The sequence below is a fragment of the Marmota flaviventris genome, chromosome 1 (genome assembly GCF_047511675.1).
Source record: "Marmota flaviventris isolate mMarFla1 chromosome 1, mMarFla1.hap1, whole genome shotgun sequence".
NCBI classification, from domain to species: domain Eukaryota; kingdom Metazoa; phylum Chordata; class Mammalia; order Rodentia; family Sciuridae; genus Marmota; species Marmota flaviventris.
Window position 1 is genome coordinate 168,900,801 of NC_092498.1, and position 24,876 is coordinate 168,925,676.

A 24,876-nucleotide genomic window follows, 5' to 3' on the forward strand; every position below is an offset into this window, starting at 1 on the left:
AGAAGAAAATTGTAAATATTTTCCCCACTTGCAAATAATTTCATATGGAAGAGAAGTTACAAAAAAGGTGCTGCTCAAGAACACGGAATTTGGAACCAGTTGGTCTGGTTCAAATCCACGCTCTACCACTTACTTGCTGTGTGGCCCTGGGCAGGATGCTCCCTTCTCTAAACCTCTGTGGGGTTGGCAGAGTTCTAAAATGGTCCCCAAGGTCCCTGTCTCTTGGTGCATACACCTTGTATAATCCCATCCCATTGAGTGCAGGCAGCACCTGAGGAAGTTGTGGGGCATCACCCCCATGATCAGATTACTGAACACGGACTTCAAGACCATGGACTTCAAAAGGGAGAGCATCTGTGTAACCTGATCTAATCTGCTGAGCCCTTGAAAGGAATCTGATGTAAAGGAGATGCTCCATTGCTGGCTTTGAAGATGGAATGGTCCACACAGCAAAGACCTGAAACTGACCTCTAGGAGTGGACAGCAGCCCCAGCTGATAGCCAGCAAGGGAACGGTGACCTCCCAGAAACCGCAAGAAACTGAATCCTTCCAACAGTCTACGTGAGCTTGGGAGAGGACTCTGAGCCTTAGAGAGAACCTAGTCCAGACTGACACCTTGATTTTTGTCTCATGAGACCGTGAGCAGAGATCCCAGCCACATCATGTCCTAACTTCTGGTCTACACAATTGTGAGCTAATGAATGGGTACTGTATATGCTGCTAAATTTGTGCTAATTTGTTACTCAGCAATAGAAAATTAACATACTCTATTTCCTCATCCATAAAATGAGAATGAAACAAACTTCATGTATCTTGTGATGGAAATAAATTCATCCAGCTCTCATTATCCGTGGGTTCTGCATCCACAGATTCAACCAACTGTGGATCAAAAATAATTGGAAAAAAAATGCATCTGTCCTGAATATGTACAGACTTTTTGTCATTATTCCCTAAATAACACTGTATAACAACTATTTACATAGCAATTACGTTGTTTTAGGTGTTGTAAATAATGAGCAGAAGATGTAAAGTACTCAGGAGGATGTGCATAATGTACTATGCCATTTTATATAAGGAAGCTGAGTGTCCAAGAACTTTGATGTCCATAGGGCTCCTAGAACCAAACTCTCCAACCCCAACACCACAAATATTAAGGGATAACTGTGCTCTCTTCCATGCAGGGCTGCCACAGTCTGGCCTGGAGAATGTTCAATAAACAGAAGTAAATGTACAAATTCAGCATTCTGCAGCATGGAGGGGGTCACAATAAACACTGACCTGGCCTGGTGAATTTTGAGCAGCAGAGACTCTGTCACTCTAACAAGTTGTGAATTTAGAGCACCTCAGTCTAGCCTTCAAGAAATTCAGATATGCTGAAGGTTTTCCAGCTTCTTTCCCAACAAGGGGCATGGGACGAATCAGAACTTCATGGAGAAAGAATCTACTGCCAGAAGACAAGTTCTCCTGAACTCTCACTCTGAGTGGCCCTCAGGAGTGGTTGTAATTTCCCCCTCTTTGTCAAGGAATGAGACTCCTTTTCAATAACAGCATCAAGTTTTCCTTTGAACAACTGCTTCTTCCCCACTTCAAGTGGTTCTAGAGGAACTGCCAATTGAAAACCCTGACCATCTGGCTCCCTACCATGGAGGAGGCATATTACAAAGACCTTTCTAATCATATTACCCCATCCTCTGATCACAGTGACTGGTCAAAGCATAGCTACATGATCCAAGCCAGGGCAATCAGAGTCTTTTACTGGGATTTTGAATGTAGACCCTGGTAGCAAAAATTTTTCACTTTTTTCCTGGAAACATGGTTCTTCATGACCATCCTGTCATTCCAAAAAACAAAAACAAAACAACAACAACAAAAAAAAAGTTCACATGTAGTAGGAAAAATATGAGACAAACCCAGAGAGAAACAAAGCTGAGAAAGGAAATGCATCCCTGGATACAGCTGTACCTGAAAGCTGCACACCTTGGTTCACCTCAGTTTACAAGGGCAATCAATTCCCTTCTTTACTTGAGCTAGTTTTAACCGAGTTTTTATAACTCATAATCAAAGGATCTGACTAATATACTGGACCTTGTTTTCCTCATTTAGATAAGGAAAATTAAAAGGCCAGGGCTACAATGGTATGCCCTTCTAAGTCCAAGTCCAGAAATTTCTTCCCAAATAGCACAGGCAAAACTAAAGACCAGCCACTAGAGAATAAGAAAGTCACTGAAAGTTCAGCCCAAGTACTAAAACAATACTTTGCACACAGTAGGTCCCTGCTAAGCATTTCCTAGTTCACTTACAGGGCAATGGCTGGAGCTTTATCCTTGAGAATTTCAAGTCCTAGTGTGAGTTCCCTCCTTGAGTCAGTCAGTCTCTCTCTCTCTCTCTCTCTCAACAGGAGGAGCTGTATAAAACATTTTCACAAGGAAGGATGGAAATTCTGAGCTCAGCACTTCCCCATCCAGATGGGGACCAGATGTGCAGAATGTACCTGATAGAAGAGCATCTAGGAGCAAGACACCCCACCCCCAGGATCCCAACTCCTGGATCTTCTCATTCTTCCCCTTTCTGTTCTGGTTTTACTCCGGTTTAAATGTTCCTACCAAGATTACCCCAACCTAAACCATGCTCTCAACTTCTCTCCATGAACGAATCTACCTACAGCACCCACAGGTCTGGTCATAGATAGGCACAGCACCACCCCTTGCCTGGGGAGGTCCTAGAAGATCAGAAACACCTAGGACCTCTGCCTCCTTAGCTCAGCATGAGAAGGAAGGGCTGAGTATAGTCAGCAGCAATGGCAACCTGGGAAAGGGCTAAACTACTTGGGAAGTAGAAGGAACATGTCATCCAAGCATCACTGGTCCTTCCTGTGCCTCTGCACAGCCAACCCCTCCAGCAACAAAAGGAAAATCCCCAATGCAACTCCTAATGCTTCAAGGACCAATGCTCTATAGAGAGCATTTCCAGGAAAGGGTTTGGGGGCAGGTGGAGGGTAACAATACAATCCACTCTGCAAGACCTTCTTTAACATTATTCTGAAATCTCTCTTTTCCCCAAATGTCTCATCTAGAACAACATGATTCCTGCTCCTCATGGCTTTCCACTTCATTGCTCACCACTGTGTCCTGGGCCCCACCCCCCAGATCCACAAATGCCCAGGACCTGAGTCAACAAACACAGAACGCTTTCTCTTCATAAGCTAAAGAGGAACAGGATTGCAAATGCTTATAATATAATGTGTTTCTCTGCCAGGTACATAAACATGGAAAAGCTGCTAGTACAGAAATTCTAAAAGCTTCCTTTCTAAGTCAAGAATAAAACAAAGTGTTCACAGAAAGTGTACCCTGCCCTAGAACAGCATGCACAGCTCTGTCTAACAGACCTGAGAGTCAAATTTCATTACAGAAAACGCATCGGCTAGAGGATGCCTCAAACATCCTCATCCTGGCAGCCTGGGTCCTTCGTCAATTTCAATTACCATAATGATGATGATGAAGAGTGTCCTGGCTGGGAGTGAGGGTGTTTCCACTTGGCTGAGTTCCCTTCCACTCCCACCATGTCACTGAGGATTCTACTCCAAGGTGGAGAGAGACTGATTTAGCCATAGAGGAATCTGGCAGTCAATCAGGCTCCAAGCCTCTCCCTCTGGTGTATCTTGATGCCAGTTTGTCTAGCTTTACAAAAAGCCCCAGGTCCAGAAGAAGTCAAAGCAAGAACATGATACCAAGCAAACCACACAGCTGACCCAGCTACCTAATGCACTATATTCAGACAAGTTAATGTAAAGCTATGGAACACTCTTATGAGTGGGCTAAGAATTTAAGTAAGGGCTGATAGGAACTTGAAGTTGATACTGCATTAGATTTGGATACCTACTTGGTTGCAGTTAGCTCAGGGCAGGTTTTGTCCCCCACCCTGCAGTGCATTACTAATTTAAAACATCACTGTTATCTTAGATTTGGCAAAGACAAGGCAAACAGAGTGTCACTCAAGACACGTATGTTCCTAATTGGTTCCTTCGAGCAGCAAAATGATAAACAAGAATCATGCTGAAAATGTATAAAACTTTTTAAAATATTATTTTTAGTTGTAATTGGACACAATATCTTTATTTTATTTATTTTTATGTGGTGCTGAGGATGGAACCCAGGGCCTAACACGTGCTAGGCAAGCGCTCTACCACTGAGCCACAGCCTCAGCCCCTATAAAACTTTTTTTAAGAAGAAACAGTAGAAGTCGTCCAAGGACACAGGTAGGGTAATCAATTATCCCAGAGAGCCTGGGACCAAGGAGTTTCCCCAGGTGCAAGACTTAAAACCAGGACAGTCCCTAAGTAAACCTGGGTGGCTTGTTGCCCTATATATATATTCACTGCCCTCAGCCAATGACCACTCTTCAATTAGGAGAGCAACACTGAAGGGAGGGTGGATCAGGAGACTACCAGAAACAAAGTCTTCAAAAAGACTAATCTGCTCACAGGAGATACAATTTCTCTATTGTCCAAAATTGACTACACATATCAACTTCCAAAGTGTGTACAGACTGTTGGGTCAGCAAAAGGTTTCATGGGCCATGATTTTGGGCATTCCTGCAAATTCTATCAACTCTCCTTGTGAAGTCTCCCTGCACATCAACACATCAAAGGCTCTGAGAAGCCATGAAGTGATGAATATATTTAATTTTGTGCATTCAGAATGTCCCAAATTTATTTGACCACACAAGCCATTTTTTCACTTAGTGGTTATGATCATTCAACCGAACACACTTTGAGAAATGGAGAACTTATCCATTAAACCATAAACAACTTAGGAAGCACAAGACTTGCATTCAGTAAGCCTCACACATCTATTTCAGAAGTCAACACATTTCTCTTTGTACTCAATGAAAAGTACACTGTAGTCTGAGTTAAAATAGTGCTGTGATGTACATTTATTTTTAATAAGACACCTGGAGAAAACAAGTGAGATCTATGTAACATTTTACAGGGTGAACAGTCAGAATAGTAATTGAAAGACAGAAGGCTTAAAACCCAATCTGAAGGCAACATGTGGGGTTTGTGTCAGATGGATGTGAGAGACAGATTCATTCATTCATCCATCTACCCATCCATCCATCCAACTAATTAAATAAGTATGGATATTTCAGAAATTGTGCCAAGCCCAGGGATATAGTAGTAACAAAAGAGAGGGGTAAGGTATCTGTGTACCTCCTGCCTGGGGGTTCCAATCTTGAATTTCACTAAGTCCTAACTAAACATAATGATAAGAAAGTGCAGGATACATGCAGTGGGGAGGGGACTCAAGCTCAGATTCAGAAGGGTGGCAGTGATAACTTCCCAGAAAAGGTGATGTCAGAGCTTAGTCACTGTGGATGAAGTGGATGAGGGGGAGTACAGGGGTGCAGTGCAGGCCAGGAACACCACACACAAGGGTCTAGAGGTGACATAGCTCAAAGCCTTCCCTACAGAGCAAAGGTCCCTCCCACCCCAGGTCAGTGTTAGAACTGATTCTAGTGCACAGCAGGACCTCCTGGCACTGTGACTGATCACATTATAATCCCTGTTATATCAAGGGTAATATAACAGACTACTGTTCTGTGATTAGGAGAATTTAATGATTCCCTTCCAGTCTGTTTAAAGCCTTCAGACTTCTGGAAAACAAAGTTCCCCATGAAAGTACAAATCTGTATATTAGTAGAACGCACATTTCTCACTTCTCTTTTCCTTCATTGTACATGGGCTCCTTCCAGGTTCCGAGGGAAGCAACCAATGCCCACCCCAGCAACCATAACCCTTCTCAGCTTCTTCACAAGACACTTCCTACATCCATGAAGTTTGGGGTGGGCTAATGTCAGCAAATGCTTTTTGGGCCACTTCAACTACAACAGCTGATGCAAACATAACCTCCATGGGGAGTAAAACAGATGCTTTTTTGGTGGAAATTTATAAGTCAATCAAACCTCACAGCGACCTCTCTGGAGGCTGGAGTACATATCTAGAACAGGACCTTTAATAGCAGGAGCTGCCCAGGGCAGACACTTACCCCTCTGAAGTTCCAGGCTTTGGGAGAGGGAAACATGGGAAAGTTGTTCTGCCGCTGCCGCTTAGGCCTAGGAGAGGAGAAAAGACAAAGCGTTCATTATTCATGGAGGAAATGCTTGGAAGAGATCACTGGTTTCAAATGCAGGTTTATCACAAAGGAAAATACCTGAAGAAAAGGACAAGGTGAACTTGGTGACTGGAGTTTTCTCTAGTTTTGGGCTGGAGGTTTTATCTTCAGCAGCCCAATTCACTACATATTCCTTCCCAACTCCCCAGGAGGAAAACCCCACAGTTCCACAAAGTAATCCATCTTTTGCCCAAAAAATAAAATCTAAAGTGCCCTTGGGATGCAACTAAAAAGTCAGATTAAACTCGCCATCTTTATTTGTCACAAAGAAACCAAACAGAGGCAATCTGGTGATATCTAAGGCTTCAGCCTGGAAGCTCCCCAGTTGCATCACACTTTGGGGAGCCCCAACATCTCCACGGAGGTCAGACGTGATTTCCAAGTTTTTAAAGAGATGACCAACAGGACATATGGCTGCTGCATAACAAGTCAACATGAGTATTCTTGTCCATTAACTTCTCTCCAAGAATCAAGCTTCCTGGGAGTGGTACAGGCAGCTTCAGGGTATGTCAGGGTGAGAGGCCCTAATTTCTGTCTTGCAAATGAGATCAAATTTTGTAGCTGCTAACCAGACCTACAGGAATATCTTTTCCAATATTTTGAAAACATGATGCCTGCCAATATAGATATATGTACATTTCATGCTGGCTGAAAACATACCTGGAAAAGATCCACCTTGGACTTTTCCTGAGATTTTACTCACAGCTGTACCCAAAAGGTATTAGTTATATGGCAGTCACCTTAACCTTGGGCTCTCTGCTATAATCAACAATAACACAAGCCTAAAGTACACAGTGACCAGAGCCCAGGCTTTTCAGTATGTCAGAGCAGAGTAAAAGATTGGTTGGCTCTGTCATGCAAAAGAGAGAAATAAAGTACAAGATAATTATAATAGTAGCATCAACTAACAGGTATTGAGTACTTACAAAAGCATATGTTAAGATTTTATATAGTTAATCTCACTGATTTTCACCCTGTGAACTAGGGTTCATTATTATACCTACCTAATAGATAAGAAAATTGAGGGTCTGAGGATGTGGTTCAGTAGTAGAGCACTTGCCTAGCACAGGTGAGGCCCTAGACTCTACCCCTTGCACTTCCCCATCTCCAAAATAAAAACTGAGGACCAGGGATGGGAGTCTGATCTCAACTGCCTGTTCTCAAGTCCCTTGATTTTTGATTAGCCATATGACCCTGAACATGAGAGTAATTTCTTGAGCTTTAGTTATCCTATGTGCAAAACAGGGGAGATAATAACCACTAGGTAGACTCAATAGGTAAGAATTCTAACTCAGTAGATGACAGCACGGTGCTCCCTCCCTCTTTTCCAAACCCAGCTCCCAGAACAGTGTTCAAGTAGGGACATGGGAGTAGCATTGGAGAGCTGGGCCAGCTGGCCAGAGTCTGTGGGAACCCCTATCAGACATGCATTTTAATGAAGCCCTTCCTGCCTCACCCTCCCCTGCAGCCTCCCATAACAACAGAAACCAAAGTCAGTAATATCTGGAGATAAACAGAGGACATGTGGGTAGTAGATTTAATATCCTTCTCTATTAAGTAGCATATGGGTGTAAGTTCTTCTGAAAAGAAATTTCTATCTTCAAGAAAAAAATTTATATGTCAATAATACTTCTCCCAATTACAACTGGGTTTTGCCTTCCTAATTATTTAATGGGCTTCACTGCTTCCAAAACAACAATACATACCAGGACATTTGTAAAAATGTGCCCTGGTTTTATAGGTTGCAAGCTAATGCTAATTATTTCAACAATTAATAGTAATTCAGGTAGAGCTGTATCAGGAACTGAGCACTTTACCTACATACACCAAGCCTCATGATAACTTTACAATAGGTTATAACACATTATATGATGTGTGAATGGAATAACAATGGTGTTATATAATACTTTATATATAAAATATTGTCATGAGATCATATACTTTCAAATAGATTATAAATTTATAATTTTACATAATGTAATTTTATAATATATAATATGATATAATGCAATGTTATGATTATAGCACTTTACAGATGAGTTAAAACAGGCTGAGAAAGGTTAAAGCACATAACAGAGGTCAGACAGCTGGCAGGTGCCAATTGGGAATTCAAACACCAATGCTGATGCACCTGACTCTAGATCCCGAGGCTGCAGTAGACAGGGTGTTAGGAAGAATGAAGCCTGGGCGTCTGTGAGGGAAGGCACCAGTTTAACAGGGTTCCTCATTACCAGGTGTCACAGCCAAAGAAAAAGCATCAAGCCAATCTGTCAACTTGAGTTGAGCCAATCTGCCAATCCCGCACAACTTGAGACCCCTCCCCCCACCACCTCAGCTGGGGAAACTGCCAGGAGACTCGCTGATACACAGGCTGTCCCTAATTTTTAGCTCCCACCCACCTCTCACTTCCCACCCCCAGCCAGACTTCCAGATATTCACATTATCAAAGAATTTAATGGGCCCATCAGCCCTGGGTGTATTTCTTTCTTTCACTTCTTTATTTTTATTTATTTATTTTGGTACGAAGGATTAAACCCAACTTAACCACTGAGCCACATCCCCAGCATTTTATATTTTCAGACAGGGTCTCACTAAGTTGCTAAGACTGACTTTGAACTTGTGATCCTCCTGCCTCAGCCTGCTGAGCAGCTAGAATAACAGGCTTGTGTCCACCACGCTGTTGTTTCAGAAGCAACTTCTTCGTATGGGCAACAGAAGTCCAAGCGATATGACACGTAGTTCTGCAGGTTTCCCATACACAAACATATGCAGTTGGGCTCTGAAGCTTAGAGGAAGGATCCAAGTCTGAGTGCAGCCCTCTAGCACCTAGTGTGAACCAGGCCTTAGTCGGGCACACGCTCATCATCATGAAGCACAGCCCTCTGTCCAGGCAGCATTTCCATCATGCTTTAGATGTCACGAGGACCAGGCTGACTGGCATTGCCATTCCCACAGGATGATGGGAAAGCCAGGGGGTGTGGGGAGTAGCACAAGAAACCACTGAGACAGGAGGGGAGCTGCCATCCATATGGGAAAGGTCACCCCCTGTGACAGGTTTGAAAGAACACTTCTCTCTGCCCTGAGAGAACTTAAGGTAGAAATAGGGAAATGCCCACAGTAAGAGTGAAAAATCATGAGTCAAGCTGTATGTAGGTGCTGAGAGCCACGAGTCGGGATGGCGCCAAAAGGAGTGGTTAAGAGGTGATGCCAGCGAGCCATTAAGATGATAATTAAGTTAAGCTGTAATTGCTGTGACTGGATGATCCTGGATTGAAACAGGCTGTGTATTCAATTGTATATAGACCCCTGCTTGCTGCCTCGGGCGCCCGCTACTTTGGAGTTCCGTTGAGTTCTCGAAGGGTTCTGAGAGTGAGTGCGGGCGCAGCCCGGTGGAGTGGGAGTGTGCGTGGAGTGCTGGTGGAGTTCGGGCAATAAAGTTTCCTGTTTGAACATACAAGTGCTTTGTGGCGGTTCGGTTATTGGTGCCCAGCCAGACTGCGGCATGTAGGGAATGATCTCTACTTCAAATGTGTGTGTCTGGAACCAAACAGAATAAGGTCAGTAGCAGCAGGCCTGAGGGTCAGCCAGCACAGGATGTACCCACCATGTGAAAGCAAATGTGACCCTTGCTCATCGCCTTAAGCAGGGAATTATCCAACACTTCCAGAGCAGCCCCTAAGAGAGTGAGTGACCAGAGGTGCACATTGAGACTGCTTCTTCCGCCCAAGCCTAAAAATGGCTCCCTCCCTTTCTTATTGGGGAACTACAAGCAGGTTACCTATTCTTTTCCCCTTTTGAGGAAAAGTGGGGATAATCAACCCTTTTTACAAAATGGAAGGGCTTAAGTCATGCACTATATTAAATGTGTACTAGAGAGTCTGGCACTTAATAGGTACTTAAATTAGCTATTCTTATTATTAAGAGAGGGTTCTTAGCTGGGTGTTGTGGCTATGACTATAACCCCAGTGACTCAGGAGGCTGGGGCAGGAGGATCCCAAGTGTGAGGCCAGCCTCAGCAATTTAGCAAGACCACGTCTCCAAATAAAAAATAAAAAGGGCTGGGGATATGGCTCAGGGGTAAAGTTCCCCTGGGTTCAATCCCCAGTACCAAAAAAGTATGTGTGTGTGTGTGGGGGGGGTCTCCTTTCTTAACCAAGTAAGGGTGAGTCATTATCATTGTTAAGATTCATGTTGGAGGATCTATGAAATCTGCAACAAATCCTTACACACCAGATAAAATATAAGTCAAATAAAACAAAGGCTTCCCCATGCTATGAATATTTGTTTAGGTAACAGCATGGCCACACATGTGAACAGGATGGAGTCATTGGAAAGACTTCCCCTTCCCTTCTAATTTCCTGCCTCTTCTTTTCTCTCCCCAAAGACCACCTCCTTAGCCAAGATGATGTACACATTGTAAATATTTAAATGTCTGAATTTCCAGTCCAGAGCACCTTGCTAACAAAACCTTCCTTTTCTCTTTCTTTCTTTCTCTTGGTTTTACCCCTTTTCCATCCATGAGGGCAACTGTAGCATCACTGGGAAAATCAAACAGCTATACCTGAGAAGAGAGATTTGTACTGAGAACAGCACTGTCTGTGGCAGGTGTTTTGATTCTGTTTGGGCCGCTTAAGAAGGCGACAGCTTCTTTCTGGTAAAGGTTTTTAAGTTTCTGTTTTCAGTACATAATTGAAAACAGACAGGCAGGAATTCAGCTTGGGAAGACCCAAGGCTTGGTGGAGGAGCACGGTGTGAGGAAGTAGTTGGAACAGAAAGTCGTTGCTTTGGGTTTCCTTTCTCTTCAAAAAAAAACAAAACAAAACACCAGGGTACCACCAAGAGCGGCTCCTCCACTTTATTCTACACAGATCATGCAGCAGCCCCAATTTTTTATTTTCTGATAAACTTGGACAAAAAAGAATCACAGGAGGGCTGGGGATGTGGCTTAAGCAGTAAGGTGCTCACCTGGCATGCGTGGGCCACTGGGTTCAATCCTCAGCACCACATAAAATAAAAATGTTGTGTCCACCGAAAACTAAAAAATAAACATTAAAAAAATTCTCTCTTTCTAAAAAAAAAAAAAAAAAATCACAGGACCTCAAAACTGGTCAGCAGGGCCTGGCACAGTGGTACATGCCTCTAATCCCAGCAGTTCCAGAGTCTGAGGGAAGAGGATTGAAAGTTCAAAGCCAGCCTCAGCAATTTAAGGAGGCCCTAAGCAACTCAGAGAGACCCTGCCTCAAAATTAAAAAATAAAAAGGGCTGGGGATGTGGTTCAGTGGTTAAGCATTCCTGAGAGTGCTTAACAACCCCTGGGGGCAGGGGATGGGGAGGTGGAAGGACAAAGAAGAGGAGGAGGAAGATGGGGAGGGGAAGGAGGAGGAGGAGGAGAGGAGGAGGAAGAGTCATCAACTGGCACCATGGCTTGGTTACCAGTTGGGTCCTCTCTGCAGCAGTCCCACTGAGGACAGACCTGGGGGAAGGAGTGTGTATTCATGGGGACGCACCCATTAGATTTAATCATCAATAATTTTTTAAAAATCATCAATATTTACTGAGCACATACACTATGTCAGGTGTGGGGCCATATATTAGAGATATAGCATTGAACAAGGGATAGAAGGCTCTTGCTTTCATTTTCTCACTGAGACAATCAGACCAACACCTCCTTAAAAAAAAAAAAAATCACAACATAGTAAGTTTGTTTTTTAAGTGGTGATATGCCAAAGGAGCACAACCAGAGTTTGAGTAGCCAGAAAGACCACCCCCACTCCTGCCCCGAAGAGGAAATGAGGCCTCCTGATGCCTGCCAGAGAGGGACTCAGTCAGGCGATGAGAAATGGAAAAAGCAGGCCAGGCCAAAGGAAAAGCAGGTTGGAAGGTGGAGGTGGACAAAGCAACCAGACCCATGAACTGCCCAAGGCAGAAAAGAGGTGAGGAGGATACTAATAAATACTGTCATGGGCACAGCCGTGGATCTACAGATGTGACATCTCCATAGCCTGTCTCAGCGGCACTTCCAAGATTCTGAACTAACACAAGGAAGTTGCAGTGTCCACTTGGATTTCTCTTCACCTTGTTCCAGATTTTTTTTTTTTTTAAGAGCTGTACCATTTAATAGAAATATCGGGGCTGAGGCTGTAGTCCAGTAATAAAGCACTTGCCTCGTATGTGTGAGGCACTGAGTTTGATCCTTAGCACCATATAAAAATAAAGATACTGTGTGTTCATCTACAATTAAAAAATATACATAAAATATTTTTAAAAAATAGAATATCATGTGTACTTTAAATTTTTCTATTAGTCATATTTTATAAAGAAACAGTTTGGTTTTAATGATATGTTTAACCCAACATATTGAGATATCAGTTCAAATTCTAATCAGTAGGAAAAATATGACAGATAACTTGATTTTTCATACTAAGTCTTCAAAATCCAATTTGGATTTTACATTTACCACACATCTTAATTAGTGTTAGCCATGTTTCTAGCGCACGATGGCCACATGTGGTATGTGGCTGCCATGTTGGACGGTCCGATTATAGAAAAACAATGTGTGCAGTTTTAAAAAACCTCTGGCTATGAAAATCAACTGCTCTGTCTCAGCTGTTGGTGACCAAGCTGAGAAATTGGAAACCTGTATTTTTAAAAATGTGGCATTCTCCAAAATATTTGAGTACCTATCTGCATTCAGAAACACCCCAAAATATTTCACAAAGGCTTTAGAGAAGTAATGTCTGGAAAATTCAAAGGAAATTATCTTTGGGTCACAAATGAATACATGAGCTACTTAAAGAAGCAACAAGTGAAACTGTGCCCCAAATGGGAAATACCCCAAACAAATGTCTGTAAACTGTAGCAAAATAATATTGGAATACTCTAGTCAAACTAATTCCACAGTAAACTAAAGAGATTAACTGATTTTTGAAATCCATAAAGTTAGTATATTTGTAGTTCTTCCCTTGCAAAATGCCTGTTCTCATCATTTCTCATTTATATAAAGAAGGTTTATTTTAATTTATATGTAAGAACTCTTTAAATATTCAGGATATAACATGTATCAAAGTGTCTGGCACATAGCAGGTACTATTTTAAAGGTATACAAATGTCTATCAACTGATATATGGATAAACAAAATGTGGCATATCCATGGGCAAAATATTATTCAGCCATAAAAAGAATGAAGTGCTGATACATAACATGCTATAGACAAAAGAACCTTGAAAACATTATGCAATGTGAAAGAGAGCAGGCAAAAAGTGCTATGTATTGTATGATCCCATCTATCTGAAATGTTTAGAACAGGCAGAGATGTGAGGTCAGAAAGTAGATTAGTAGTTGCCAGTGGCTAGAAGAGAAGGAATAGAGAGTGCCCCCTTAGTGAATGCACAAGCTCTTTTGCGGTGATGGAAAGGTTCTGGAACTAGGCAGTAGTAATGGTGTCACCATATCATTACAACTTAAAGTGGTAAATATGGTAATGGTTAAATTGGCAATATTTTATGCATATTTTACCATGATGTTCTGAAACATGAGGGTAAAAATAAAAAAGATTCTCAGGCAAAATAAAAGATATGTATGATAAAAGAAAATCTTCACAAAATAATAATGTGAAATAGAATCCTATCACCTACTTCAGAAGAGGGAATTCTGTAATTAAAAACGGGGAGGCTAAGCATTTTGTGCCCCCCAAGAGCTGCTGGAAATTGCTCAGTCATGAAGTTTTATCAGCAAGTGTGAGAAAGCAGCCCACAAGTCCCTGTGTCAGAGACACATATGTACTTGACTCATTCAGCCATGATAAAAATTCCCACACCTTCTGGCTTCCTCCACCTCTTCCCCCTCCCTCCTGCATGCACACACACCAGGCTCAGAGACGCACAGTAACACCCGTGTGTCTTCTGCTCCCACCTCATGAGACATTTTGCTCATTTTTCCTCTTTTGCACTTTAGCTTCCTGCAAAGCTTGTATTTCTTTTTAGAACAGCCTGTCATGAGTTCAGCCTTCCAGAAGGAAAATTGCCAATGGTAATTTTTGACGCCTCCTCAGTGGTGCCATATAGGGATAGTTTTGCCCAGTGCTTAAGAGCATAGATGTTGGAGATAGCTCTGCCATTCACTAGCTGTGTGATGCTGCACAAGTAATTTAACTGTTCTGATTTCTATTTCCTCCATCTGTAAGATGGAGATATTAACAGGACGCTCTCAAAGGGCTATTGTAAGGATTAGATGAATGTGTAAAGGACTTGGTGCCCAGCACAGCAAAAGTATACTTTGTTAGCCTCCTTCCAGGGGACAAGCTCTGGAAGGCCAGGGACTACATGGTTTGGAGTCATTGCTGGTCTTCAGTAGGAGCTTAATAAACAGATGGAGAATGAACGGTGCTTGTCCTCAAGAAGTCTGTGGTTGGGGCTGGGGATGTGGCTCAAGTGGTAGCACGCTCGCCTGGCATGCGTGTGGCCTGGGTTTGATCCTCAGCACCACATACAAACAAAGATGTTCTGTCTGCCAAAAACTAAAAAAATAAATATTAAAATTCTCTCTCTTCTCTCTTCTCTCTCTCTCTTTAAAAAAAAAAAAAAAGAAGTCATCTGTGGTTGAAGTATCACAAAACAACCTCATAGACATGATGAAAAAACATGAATACAACTGTGTACACTCAACCAGGGTAAGAGAGAGGGGATGGTTTTTGTAGTTGAAGAGCCATTTATAGGGCTTTCTGGGCGGAGGTGCAACTGCAAGTCTGAGGTGGAGCTGCGGATCTGAACTTACCTCGGTCCACTTCTCTCTCCCTGGCCCCTCAGGCCAAGCTGGATCCTCGATGGGTACATTCTGAACAGAAGGGTGCTCAAATGCCTGCCACCTTCTCCCTCAGAGCTGTCTAAATGAACAGCACTGGAGGGAACATTGGCCAGGAGGGATGTAGGGAGAGATGGCTCATGTGGCCCTTCCCAAGTGCTTTAGACTAAATATGATTTTTGTCCTACTAACCCTGGGGTGGCTCCCTGGTCACTTCATCTGCAAAACACCATAACAACCCACAGCAAATGAAAACCCCCAACACTCCAAGAGACATTGCCCATCACAAGTACGCCAAAACTCCGCTTCGCTTCCCACCTGAGCGGGAGCCATAGTTGCTCATTCACCTTTCCGTGTGTTGGTCAGCCACGCACACTGTTTGCACGCACGCACAAACACACACACACACAAAGTGTTTCCCAGTGGTACTACCTTCTTGGCATCCTGATCACATCCTCATTGTTTGGATGAAGCTCTAGACTTTAAACATCTAAGCTAGTTGTAAGATGGTCTAATTAACTAAAATTATAGCATACTTTTTTATACCTTTATTTTATTTATTTATTTATATGTGGTGCTGAGGATCAAATCCAGGGCCTCACACGTGCTAGGCGAGTGCTCTACCGCTGAGCCACAACCCCAGCCCCCCTTTTTTTTAAGACCTTTATTTTATTTATTTATTTATATATAGCATATTTTTAAAGGGATGTTATATACCAGAGATCTTTATAAAAATCTAATATAAGAATTTATACACACACACACACACCCCGAATGCTGACCTGCAATGATGTTTCTAAAATGTTTAGGGGTTGCCTCTAGAAGCCATGGAATCCTCCCTCCACCCAGCCCCAGGCCCTCATGTCCATCTGAATCATCGTACATTTTCAGTGGGAAATACTTTCTTACATCTGAAGGAAATCCACATCCTGCATCTCCAGGTCACAGCCCGGCAGAGAGCAGCCTCACGTCCCTCCGGAAAGAATAATTAGTTTTTTACTCTTTAATCAAGGAGCAGCAGATTGTTGTTTTTCTAAAGTTCTGCCTGGGGAGAGCCCGTTCTTTCCTGAGTGTGTATTTTTCTAACCAGGACTCCTTGTTTGTACTCTACCTTCCCGTGAGCCAGCTTGGCTGGAATAAGAAACCGAAGCTCTCTGCTCATGAGCAGATGTGGGATCAGATCAGGGGCACCCCAACTCCTCAGATCACTGCCCTTTGACTTGTGGACTGGAAGACACTTCAATTTCTCTGCCACCGAGACTAAGTTTTTAAGGGTTTGCTTTTTAATACCAGTGCTTATACAGTGAGTGCTAGCTGTGTGCTAATCATGTCCAATTGTTTGGTAAGTATTAGCTCATTTAGTCCTCAAAACAATTTTGTAAGTAGGTACCTTTTGTTCCTACTTTCCAGATGAAGAAACTGAGGCTCAGAGAGGTTAAATGAACTGCCCCAAATCACACAACTAGTAGATGTTGAAGTCAGGATTCAAAGGCAGGCAGTTCTGGCTCCAGAGCACAAAAATAAACAAATGATGAAAACATTTAGAAGCAGCAATGACAGAGAAAGGAAGTTGGAAACACACATGCTTACTAAGTACCAGGTGCAGAGCCAAAGTTATCAGGTTTCTTCCTCTTTACATGAAGTACAACTAGACTTTTATAATAATAATAATAATAATAATAATAACAACTATTATTATTATTATTATTATAGATCAGAGGTAAGTTACCCTTATTTATTGATTTTTCTACATTTACAAATAAAAATTCAAGAAAGCCAGACTCAGTGGTGCACACCTGTATTCCCAGCTACCTGAGAGGCTGATGTAGAAGGATCCCTTGAACCTAATTGTTCAAGACAGACTGGGCAACATAGTGAGACCTCATATTTTTTTAAAAAAATGAAGATTAATTGGTATACTTTTCTATGTGCATATTATAGTTCATTAAATTTATAATTTCAATGTAAAATTTGCATGGCTGAGTTTTCCTAGTATTTTAATGAATTTGGAGCAAACATCCCTTAGGGGGTATTTTTAAAAATCGCTATGAGCTGGATGTGGTTGTACACACCTATAATCCCAGAGACTTAGGAGGCTGAGGCAGGAGGATCTGAAATTCAAGTCTAGCCTGAGCAACTTAGCCAGAACCTGTTTCAAAATAGAAAAAAAAAAAAAAAGTGCTAGGGATATAGCTCAATGGTTGAGGGTCCCTGGGTTCAATCCCCAGTACCACAAAATTAAATAAATAAATAGATAGATAGATAGATAAACAAAATCACTATGAATTTGAACTATCTTGCCAATCTTTGATTAAAGAAATAAAAGTGAGAAAGCTGTCTTTGGAATTACTCAAATCACAAACAAAAAGAAAGGAGATAGCTGGGCATGGTGGTGCATGCCGGTAACCCCTGTTACTCAGGAAACTGAGGTAAGAGAACCACAAGTTCAAAGTCAGCCTCAGCAACTTAGTGAGGCCCTAAGCAACTTAGCAAGACTCTGTCTCAAAATAAAATATATTTAAAAAGGACTGGGGATGTAGCTCAGGTGCCACTGGGTTAAATCCTCATTACCAAAAAAAAAAAAAAAAAAAAAAGAGGAGGAGGAAGAGAAAGGAAGGAGACAAATTCATGTTTTTCAAATCCCAGAAAGCTCAAATTCAAAACTCACACTTATAGCCACTACCCTGTCCTAGATGCTATGCATCAAGTACCCTACAAGGATCTTTTGCCATAGGAGAAGACAGTCTTCACATTTGATTCCATAGTGTATTGATCAGAAGCCAATAAATCAGCAGATAGGTGGCCCAACACCTCCAAAATGAAAATTGCAATCCTAAAAATGAGTTCCCAGGAATGGGCATTTCTAATAAATGTTCTGTTGATTCTAACAGCTAAAAACACCAAAAATTCTTAAATTAGCCAGCATGGCTTAAAGCAGTTTATTGACTCTGATACAGGACCTACCACAGTCTCCAAGGTAATTAGAAGCTCCATAAACGCTGTTTTTGGCAGTGACCAGGGTGACACATAAAAACATGTTTATTCCCAAACCATCAGTGAAATATGGTGGTGGGGGTTGGGACTGTGGCAGATTTGTTCAAGCCCATATAGAGAAAAGGAAAGGTAACATGGAGGGCACCAACGGAGCTCAGATGACTTCAAGCACTGTGACAAACAGCAAGCTGCCCCCACTAATGTTGGCTGAACTCAGACACTAGAAAAAAAGGGAGTGTGTAGGAGTGAGAGGCAATTCTGAGTCAGCGAGGCTAAGAGCATCAGTATTTTCATCATCATAATAATACCATTCCTGCTGTTTCTCTTCTACAGATTAACTCCTGGGGCCCTGTCAGGTACGGGCTGTACAGGTGAGGCACTGTACGGGCTGTGGCGCTGGGGTTAGACTTGGAAATGCCCCATGGCCATGAACAGGTAGGGCCAGACAGCCCAACACCAGGGTTCCTGCTCTTAGCCCCCGAGCCCTATCAAAGGGTTTTTCTGACCACCAAATCCAAAAGCCACAACTGGGGAAAGAGCAATTAACTATGTTAATTAGTATGTGCCATGCTTACCAAAAATTCGTATCAAACAGAGTCCACCTGAAAGCATAGGGCAACCCAAGCCCTATTCTCTTGGGCACCTTGCCATCTTCCTGCTCCCAGCTGGGCTTCAGAGGGAACAGGCCAGTGCTTGCATCAGCATTGCCATAGCTGCTGCCATGGCAACCGCCCCTTGTCACCCAGGCAAAGATGCTTGCCCTCAGCTCCATATGGGAGCCCTGATTCATGGATGCAGACCTCGCAAACTCATCCTTTTACCTGCCCCCAACTTGCTCAAGTTTTTACAAGGTTGGGAACCAACTAGAGGTTCCCTGGATGCATTTGGACCAGGCCAATGTGTATACAGGTCAACAGAGAGATGAGGCTCATGGAAAGGCTGTGCATAAAGAAACAGATCTGCAGAGTGGGTGGCTAACATTTCAAGGGGCCTCTCAATGCCTGGAGGGGCTTGGGTTAAATTCTGGCTATGATCTGGCTATGACGCTTGCTGGCTGGTGACCCTAAAGCAAAGGGTTTGGCCTCTCAGAACCCATGTGTTAAGACAATGAAAAATAGGATAATATTAGATTTTTAACATCGGAGAGTGTTGAGAGGTTTAATGCAAAGGACAGATAGAGTAAAAGCTGGCTATTATTTCTTCCTTCCACAGAGGCAATGGTGCTGGCCCTGGCAGAGGACCAGGAGCCCTCAATCTCTTGATACTGCTCTCAACTCAGCAGTTTGACACCAAAAAAACAGAAAATACTCCTGTGGACAGCACAGAGCCAGACACAACCAGCAGATCATACATCCAAGTTGAGCAGGGAGAGATGAAAGAGCAGTTAGTAGGGACCCCAAATTCAGTACCCACCACTTGGACACACAGCTTTTTTAAGTAGATAAGTTTTTTCTTTTCTTTTTCTTTTTTTTTTTTTTTTGAGATGGGGTTTTACCATATTTCCCAGATTGGCCTCAAACTCCTGGGCTCAAGAGATCCTCCTCCCTTAGCCTCCATAGTAGCTGGTACTACAGGTATATAACTGGGCAGTGCCTAAATAGATTTAATAAGAAATAAACCTACTACTTTTATTTGACAAAAATACTACCGAGCAGAACACCTTTTAAGACTGTAAAGCCACGAATGAACCTTCAGACATCTTTAAGGCAAGTGAGTAGAATCCAAAAATTTCCATAAGATTCTGAAAAAATAATTTTCACACTGTCAACAGCAGTGATTTCTCAAGGTTAGGACTGACCCTGCAGTTCCATGTTATACATTCCTATACTGTCTGAATTTTTATAAAATACTTGCATTAAGTTTGTAATCAGAAAATACTAATCTTTTATAGGACACAGAAATGTCTTGCCATAACACAGAAGAAGGCCAAACAACCAATAAACAAACAAGAGTGTTTGCCCTCCCTAGCAACTAGAAAAGTAGAAATTTAAATGAGATAACACATCTACTTTCAGATTAGCAAACTTTCATGGTAAAACTGAATGTGAGCAAGAATATGGAGAAGCAGGCACTTTGCTTCACAGTTTGGAATGTATAAATTGACATGACATCTCCACAGGATAATTTGGCAGCAATTTGACAGCATTTTCCAAGAGCATTAAATGATCCAGAAGTTCACCCTTATAATAATTAATGTGCTAAATGACTACAAATAGGGATGTAAGGACAGGGATAGCCCTCCCGGTATTGCTGTAGAGGGAGAAACCAGATAAGCTCCCAACAGTCAGAAAGAGACTGGCTATCAGGAAAGTCCCTTGTATCGTTCCTAGTAAGGCAGGCCATGGCAAGGAGACCTGCTACTCCACACTGTGAAAATACAGCATTTCCTGGAGTCGGTGCTTTTCATCTCATCCTTTCATCCCATAATCACTCTGTTTGCTACTGAGCAGAGACCCAGACCTACAGCTCAGCAGGCCCCAAAGGGCTGGGATGGGTTCTTCACTTATCTCTCCACTCACCACCTTCCAGGCCAGATGCAGTCTCTGTGGTGGGGCTGGCTGGACCTTGGTGCCACAGATGGTCCAAGCTGGGGTGGGCACCTCATCAAAGACCTCCTCCTGTGAGAAGCCGGACCTTCCCAAAGGCTCTCAGCTCTGTCCCAGCAAGAGACAGACAGGCTTAGATCCAGGAAAAGGGCTGGAGTCTGTGACAAGTGGCTGACCAGTAAAACAGCCACCCTCCCAGGATGGTCTGCCCCACGTATGCACAGCACTCATCTGGACCACCTAGCACCTGTGGCAACCCTGAGGCTCAGAAAGGTAGCTTCCCTGTGTCTTAAATCACCCAGCTGACGAGGATGGGAACTCTATTCCCGTTCACAGCTCTTTCTAGGTGCCTCAGTTTCCTCATCTGCAAGACGGGGAACACACCGACCAGCCTCATAGGGTTTGGCTTTTGTAAGGGTTAAATGACTCAAGCTATAGAAAGTGCTTAGAACACTTCCTGACCTCCTGGAAGCTCTCTGTGCAGCTCTTACTACTTAGCCAGACTACCTAGGGTGATGGTTAAGAACAAAGACTCCATAGCCAGCTGCCTGGGCTTCCACCACCTATTAGCTGTGTGATGCTGGGAAGGTCACTTAACCCTCTGTGCTGCAGTCGCCCACTCATACAGTGAGAATAATAACAGCACCTGCCTAGGCGAATGGGAAGGATCATCTCATCCACTTGAGTTCATGTGCTTAGAAGAACTAAGAACAGCGTCTGCTCCATCATGGGTATAACAGGCCTGCACATTAGCTATTGTGAATATGATACCACCCTGTCTCTTGACACCACCACTAACAGTGGTCCTTGTTCTGGGTGACAAGAACCTGAGAGGTGCCAGGCATGATGGTGCATACCTGTAATCCCAGTGACTCAGGAGGCTGAGGCAGGGGGGTAGTGAGTTCAAAGCTGGCCTCAGCAACTTAGCAAGTCCCTAAACAACTTAGTGAGACCCTGTCTGTAAATAAAAAATTTAAAAAGCTGGGGATGCAGCTCAGTGGTTAAGTGCCCCCAAGGTTCAATCCCCAGTACCAAAAAAACCTTACAGGTTTTATATCATTCTGACAACATCGTGTGAGTAGATGCTGCTGCTATTGTTCAGGCTTACAGGTAGGGACACTGAGGTTCAGAGAGATAAGGTAACTTGTGCCAGGTCACGTGGAAGGGTACTAACACTACTTGGCTTCCAGTCCAATAGGTGGGTACCAGAGCTTTTGCCTATTGCGCGGCTCTGTGCACCAATACCACATAGCTGTGGCTGTGACAGCCAGCACTTCCTGCAGAGGGTGATGCATGGTTTTCTAGCTTTGAGGTGATTCACTCTCCAGTCCTCTGCCATGCAGCACGAACGCTGGCCCCTGTAGATGTCTGGCCAGCAGCAGGAAGGATAACATCCTTCCCCAGCCTCCCAGGACATACACTGGTGTGTATCCAAATGTCAAGATGAGACAGAACCAATAAAATGAAATTCTGAACTGAGACATCTTATTGGTGTCTTGGAAACACATGCCGACACCCACACAGCTGGTTTCCCCTACAGCTGTGGACAGACACGTAATGTTTAAACAACGGTCTGCTCACTAGTTCATGCTGGGAGGTGAAGCCAGGGTAAATTTTCCTTAATAAACCATTCTGGCCTCTGGAGCATGAAATCTGCAGCAGTGAAGTTCACTTCCCATCACCAGACTGAGACGCTTGCAGAACTTCGAGTCATGCCATATGGGCAGTGCCATAGGTGATGCCACAGGACACAGCCCTGAAGCTTGAATAAAGGTAGGTCTCATGTCCTCTCAGAGCTCCCCTAGAACTTCACCAAGAGTTAGTTGGGGAGGACAAATCAAAACCACAAAACTACCAATGTGTTTCACCAGGATCCCTGGCCCTGTGTTGTTTCAAACCTGGTAATTTAATTAAATGCTGTCTGTTTTCCCATCCTGCACCTCAAACACAAATGGACTGAGAGCTGGAAGGATCCTCAGAGAACAAGCCAGTCTACCAGCCTTATTTAGAGACTGAAAACCAGGAGCCAATCAAGGGCACATGGTTTGTGGTGGGCAGGTGGGGACCCTTAAAGCAGGTACTTGGCAGAGCTTCCTGCTTCCTTGATGCAAGTGTCCCCTTTGATGCAGAGTTGCTGGGGTGGACACCAGCTTTTTCTCAATGACCAGCATTTGGTTCCTCTTCTTCTGTCAACAGTGCCCTGATTGTTGGCTGGGGTTGCCCCTCCTAGTTCTCAGACCCTGTGATTCATGAAGGGCAAACCCTGGGCTCCTTAGAGAGGCATGTGACCAGCCCAGCCAATGACAGTGCTACCTCAGACTTACTACAAAGAAAAGACATACATTCCTTCTGGTACAGTAGATTAGCAGATGGGGTACAAACTGGGAGTTGTGCAGGGCATAGTATAGAAAGCCTACAAAAGAAAGAAGCTAATCTGGGGAAAGTAGAGCAAGACACCTAAAAAGAGACAGATTTCTCACCATGGATCAGCCACATGGATCCAACCATGCCCGAAGGCAAATTTATCACTAGCTTTGCCAATGATAAAAAGGAAGCCCATTTTAAGCAAATCTATATCGTACTTTCATCACATACAACCAAAAGAACTATGCTTTATTTCAGTGTCCAGGTTTGTTTAGGGAACCAAGTGGAAAATTAGAGATATTGCCAGGAGATCTTCCACAGTGCCTAACATAGTGCTCGACACACAGTGAGCACTTAATATACATGTAGTGAAGGGAAACCCTTCCTTCGGGTCTGTTCTCAGTGGGACTCTTCCAGGCTGGCCTGTTGGAAACCGCAGCCTTCTCCAGCTTCCCTGTTCACACCCCTGCCTGTTTTCCATACTATTTCCCTCCATCAGACCTACCCTATGTCTTACGGCTTCTTGTTGGTGGCCCCCATTTGAATCCCTTATGGGCGTAGATTTTGGTCTACTTGGCTCACTGCTGTATCCCTGGGGGGCAGGTCAGTTCTCAGCATTGCAGATGCACAGTATACATATGGTGGATGACTGAATGAGGGAATGGAGGATGGAAACCCAGAGTGCTCCCAGGTCCCCACCTGCCTGTTGTCCTACTCAGAAGCCTAGGACCAGGCCTGCAGAGCCCTCAGGCTCTCCTTCCTTCTATTTCTGCACATGGGTTCTCTTCCCTGCACTGACGTTTGCAAAGCTTTCTGCAGCTTGACCAGCCCCACTGACCAGGGGCCATCAATGAGAACTAATAGGTGAGCAGCCCTCTGGGTTATAAAGATGTCTTCCTTCTTTTCCCCCCTATTTATAGGTAGATATTAAATGCTCACTGCAAAAGCAAACAATAAAAATGTAACAAGAAAGCAAGGAAAAATTATAATTTAACCTCTAAGCTAAATTTTGGGTACACGTCAATATTATTATTATTATTATTATTTGGTGACCGTTGGCCTGGTGTCTATCCTTTCAGACTTCACTGTGGTTATAAACCTGAGAAACCTCTCTAAAAATTGCCCTCTGCCTCCAAGAGCAGCCTGGAATGCTACCAACAGCCTCCCATTTCCAATACTGGAGACCAGTGCATTGACAGCACAGCCCTTCCTGCAGGCTCAGCAAGCTGGGTCAGGTTTAATGTCTCCTCCTAGGACAATCCCAATTCAAAAACTGACCCTATGCACACATTAACATTCAGTCCTCAGTTAGCCCCACATAGAAAGGGAACCACAGTCCTGAGTCCCCACTGGGGCATCTTTCATAGGGAAATTACAAGTCTAGTGTCTAAATTCAGCCTCCCAACATGGATAGGCTTTATAGACACATGATATCTACAAAAGACTGGATCACCACTGGCCCCACTACCCATGCTTGGAGGTCAAACCCATGTGGCAGCCCCTTGCCCATTGCCCAGAGAGCCCCACTACCCTCTATATTTCTCTGTGTTTGTTTAAATTCTAATTCCACTATATAATAAATCCCCCGAGGGCAGGGATTCTGCCTGTGTCATTGGTAACTGTTCTCCTAGGTCCTAGCCCTGTTCCTAAACCTGTGATGGATGATCAAACACCACAACACATGATGGTGGGTGTGTTACAGAGCCGGAGACAGGAGGAGGAGCCCCTTGAGCTTGGATTTCTAATTTGCCAATATCATGAGGAAATAACTCTACTAAAATATTGAATTTTAAGGTAGGATATAAAATTACATAGTGAATCAAGTTATACGTTAAAAAAAGATAAAATGCTGTCATACTCACCATGGTAGAACTTAAAAATAAAAACAAACCCTTCATGCATTTTTTAAATGGAATAGACATCTGTTTCACGAAGCTCATTTTTAGTTGCCAACATGAAACTATAACCAAGTGAATATTCTCCCCCTAGATTTTTTTTTTTAA

General features: G+C 43.3%; 1 protein-coding gene across 6 annotated transcripts in view; it reads right to left on the reverse strand.

Annotated features, from left to right (window-relative positions):
* Arhgef3 (Rho guanine nucleotide exchange factor 3) overlaps positions 1–24,876 on the reverse strand; it is a 310,186-nt gene that overhangs the window by 202,941 nt on the left and 82,369 nt on the right. For all 6 annotated transcript variants that reach the window (XM_027921548.2, XM_027921552.2, XM_071618838.1 and 3 more), the window contains one exon: positions 6,045–6,111. In XM_027921548.2, coding sequence (XP_027777349.1) covers positions 6,045–6,111 — 67 coding nt within the window. The remainder of the gene's footprint in view (positions 1–6,044; positions 6,112–24,876) is intronic.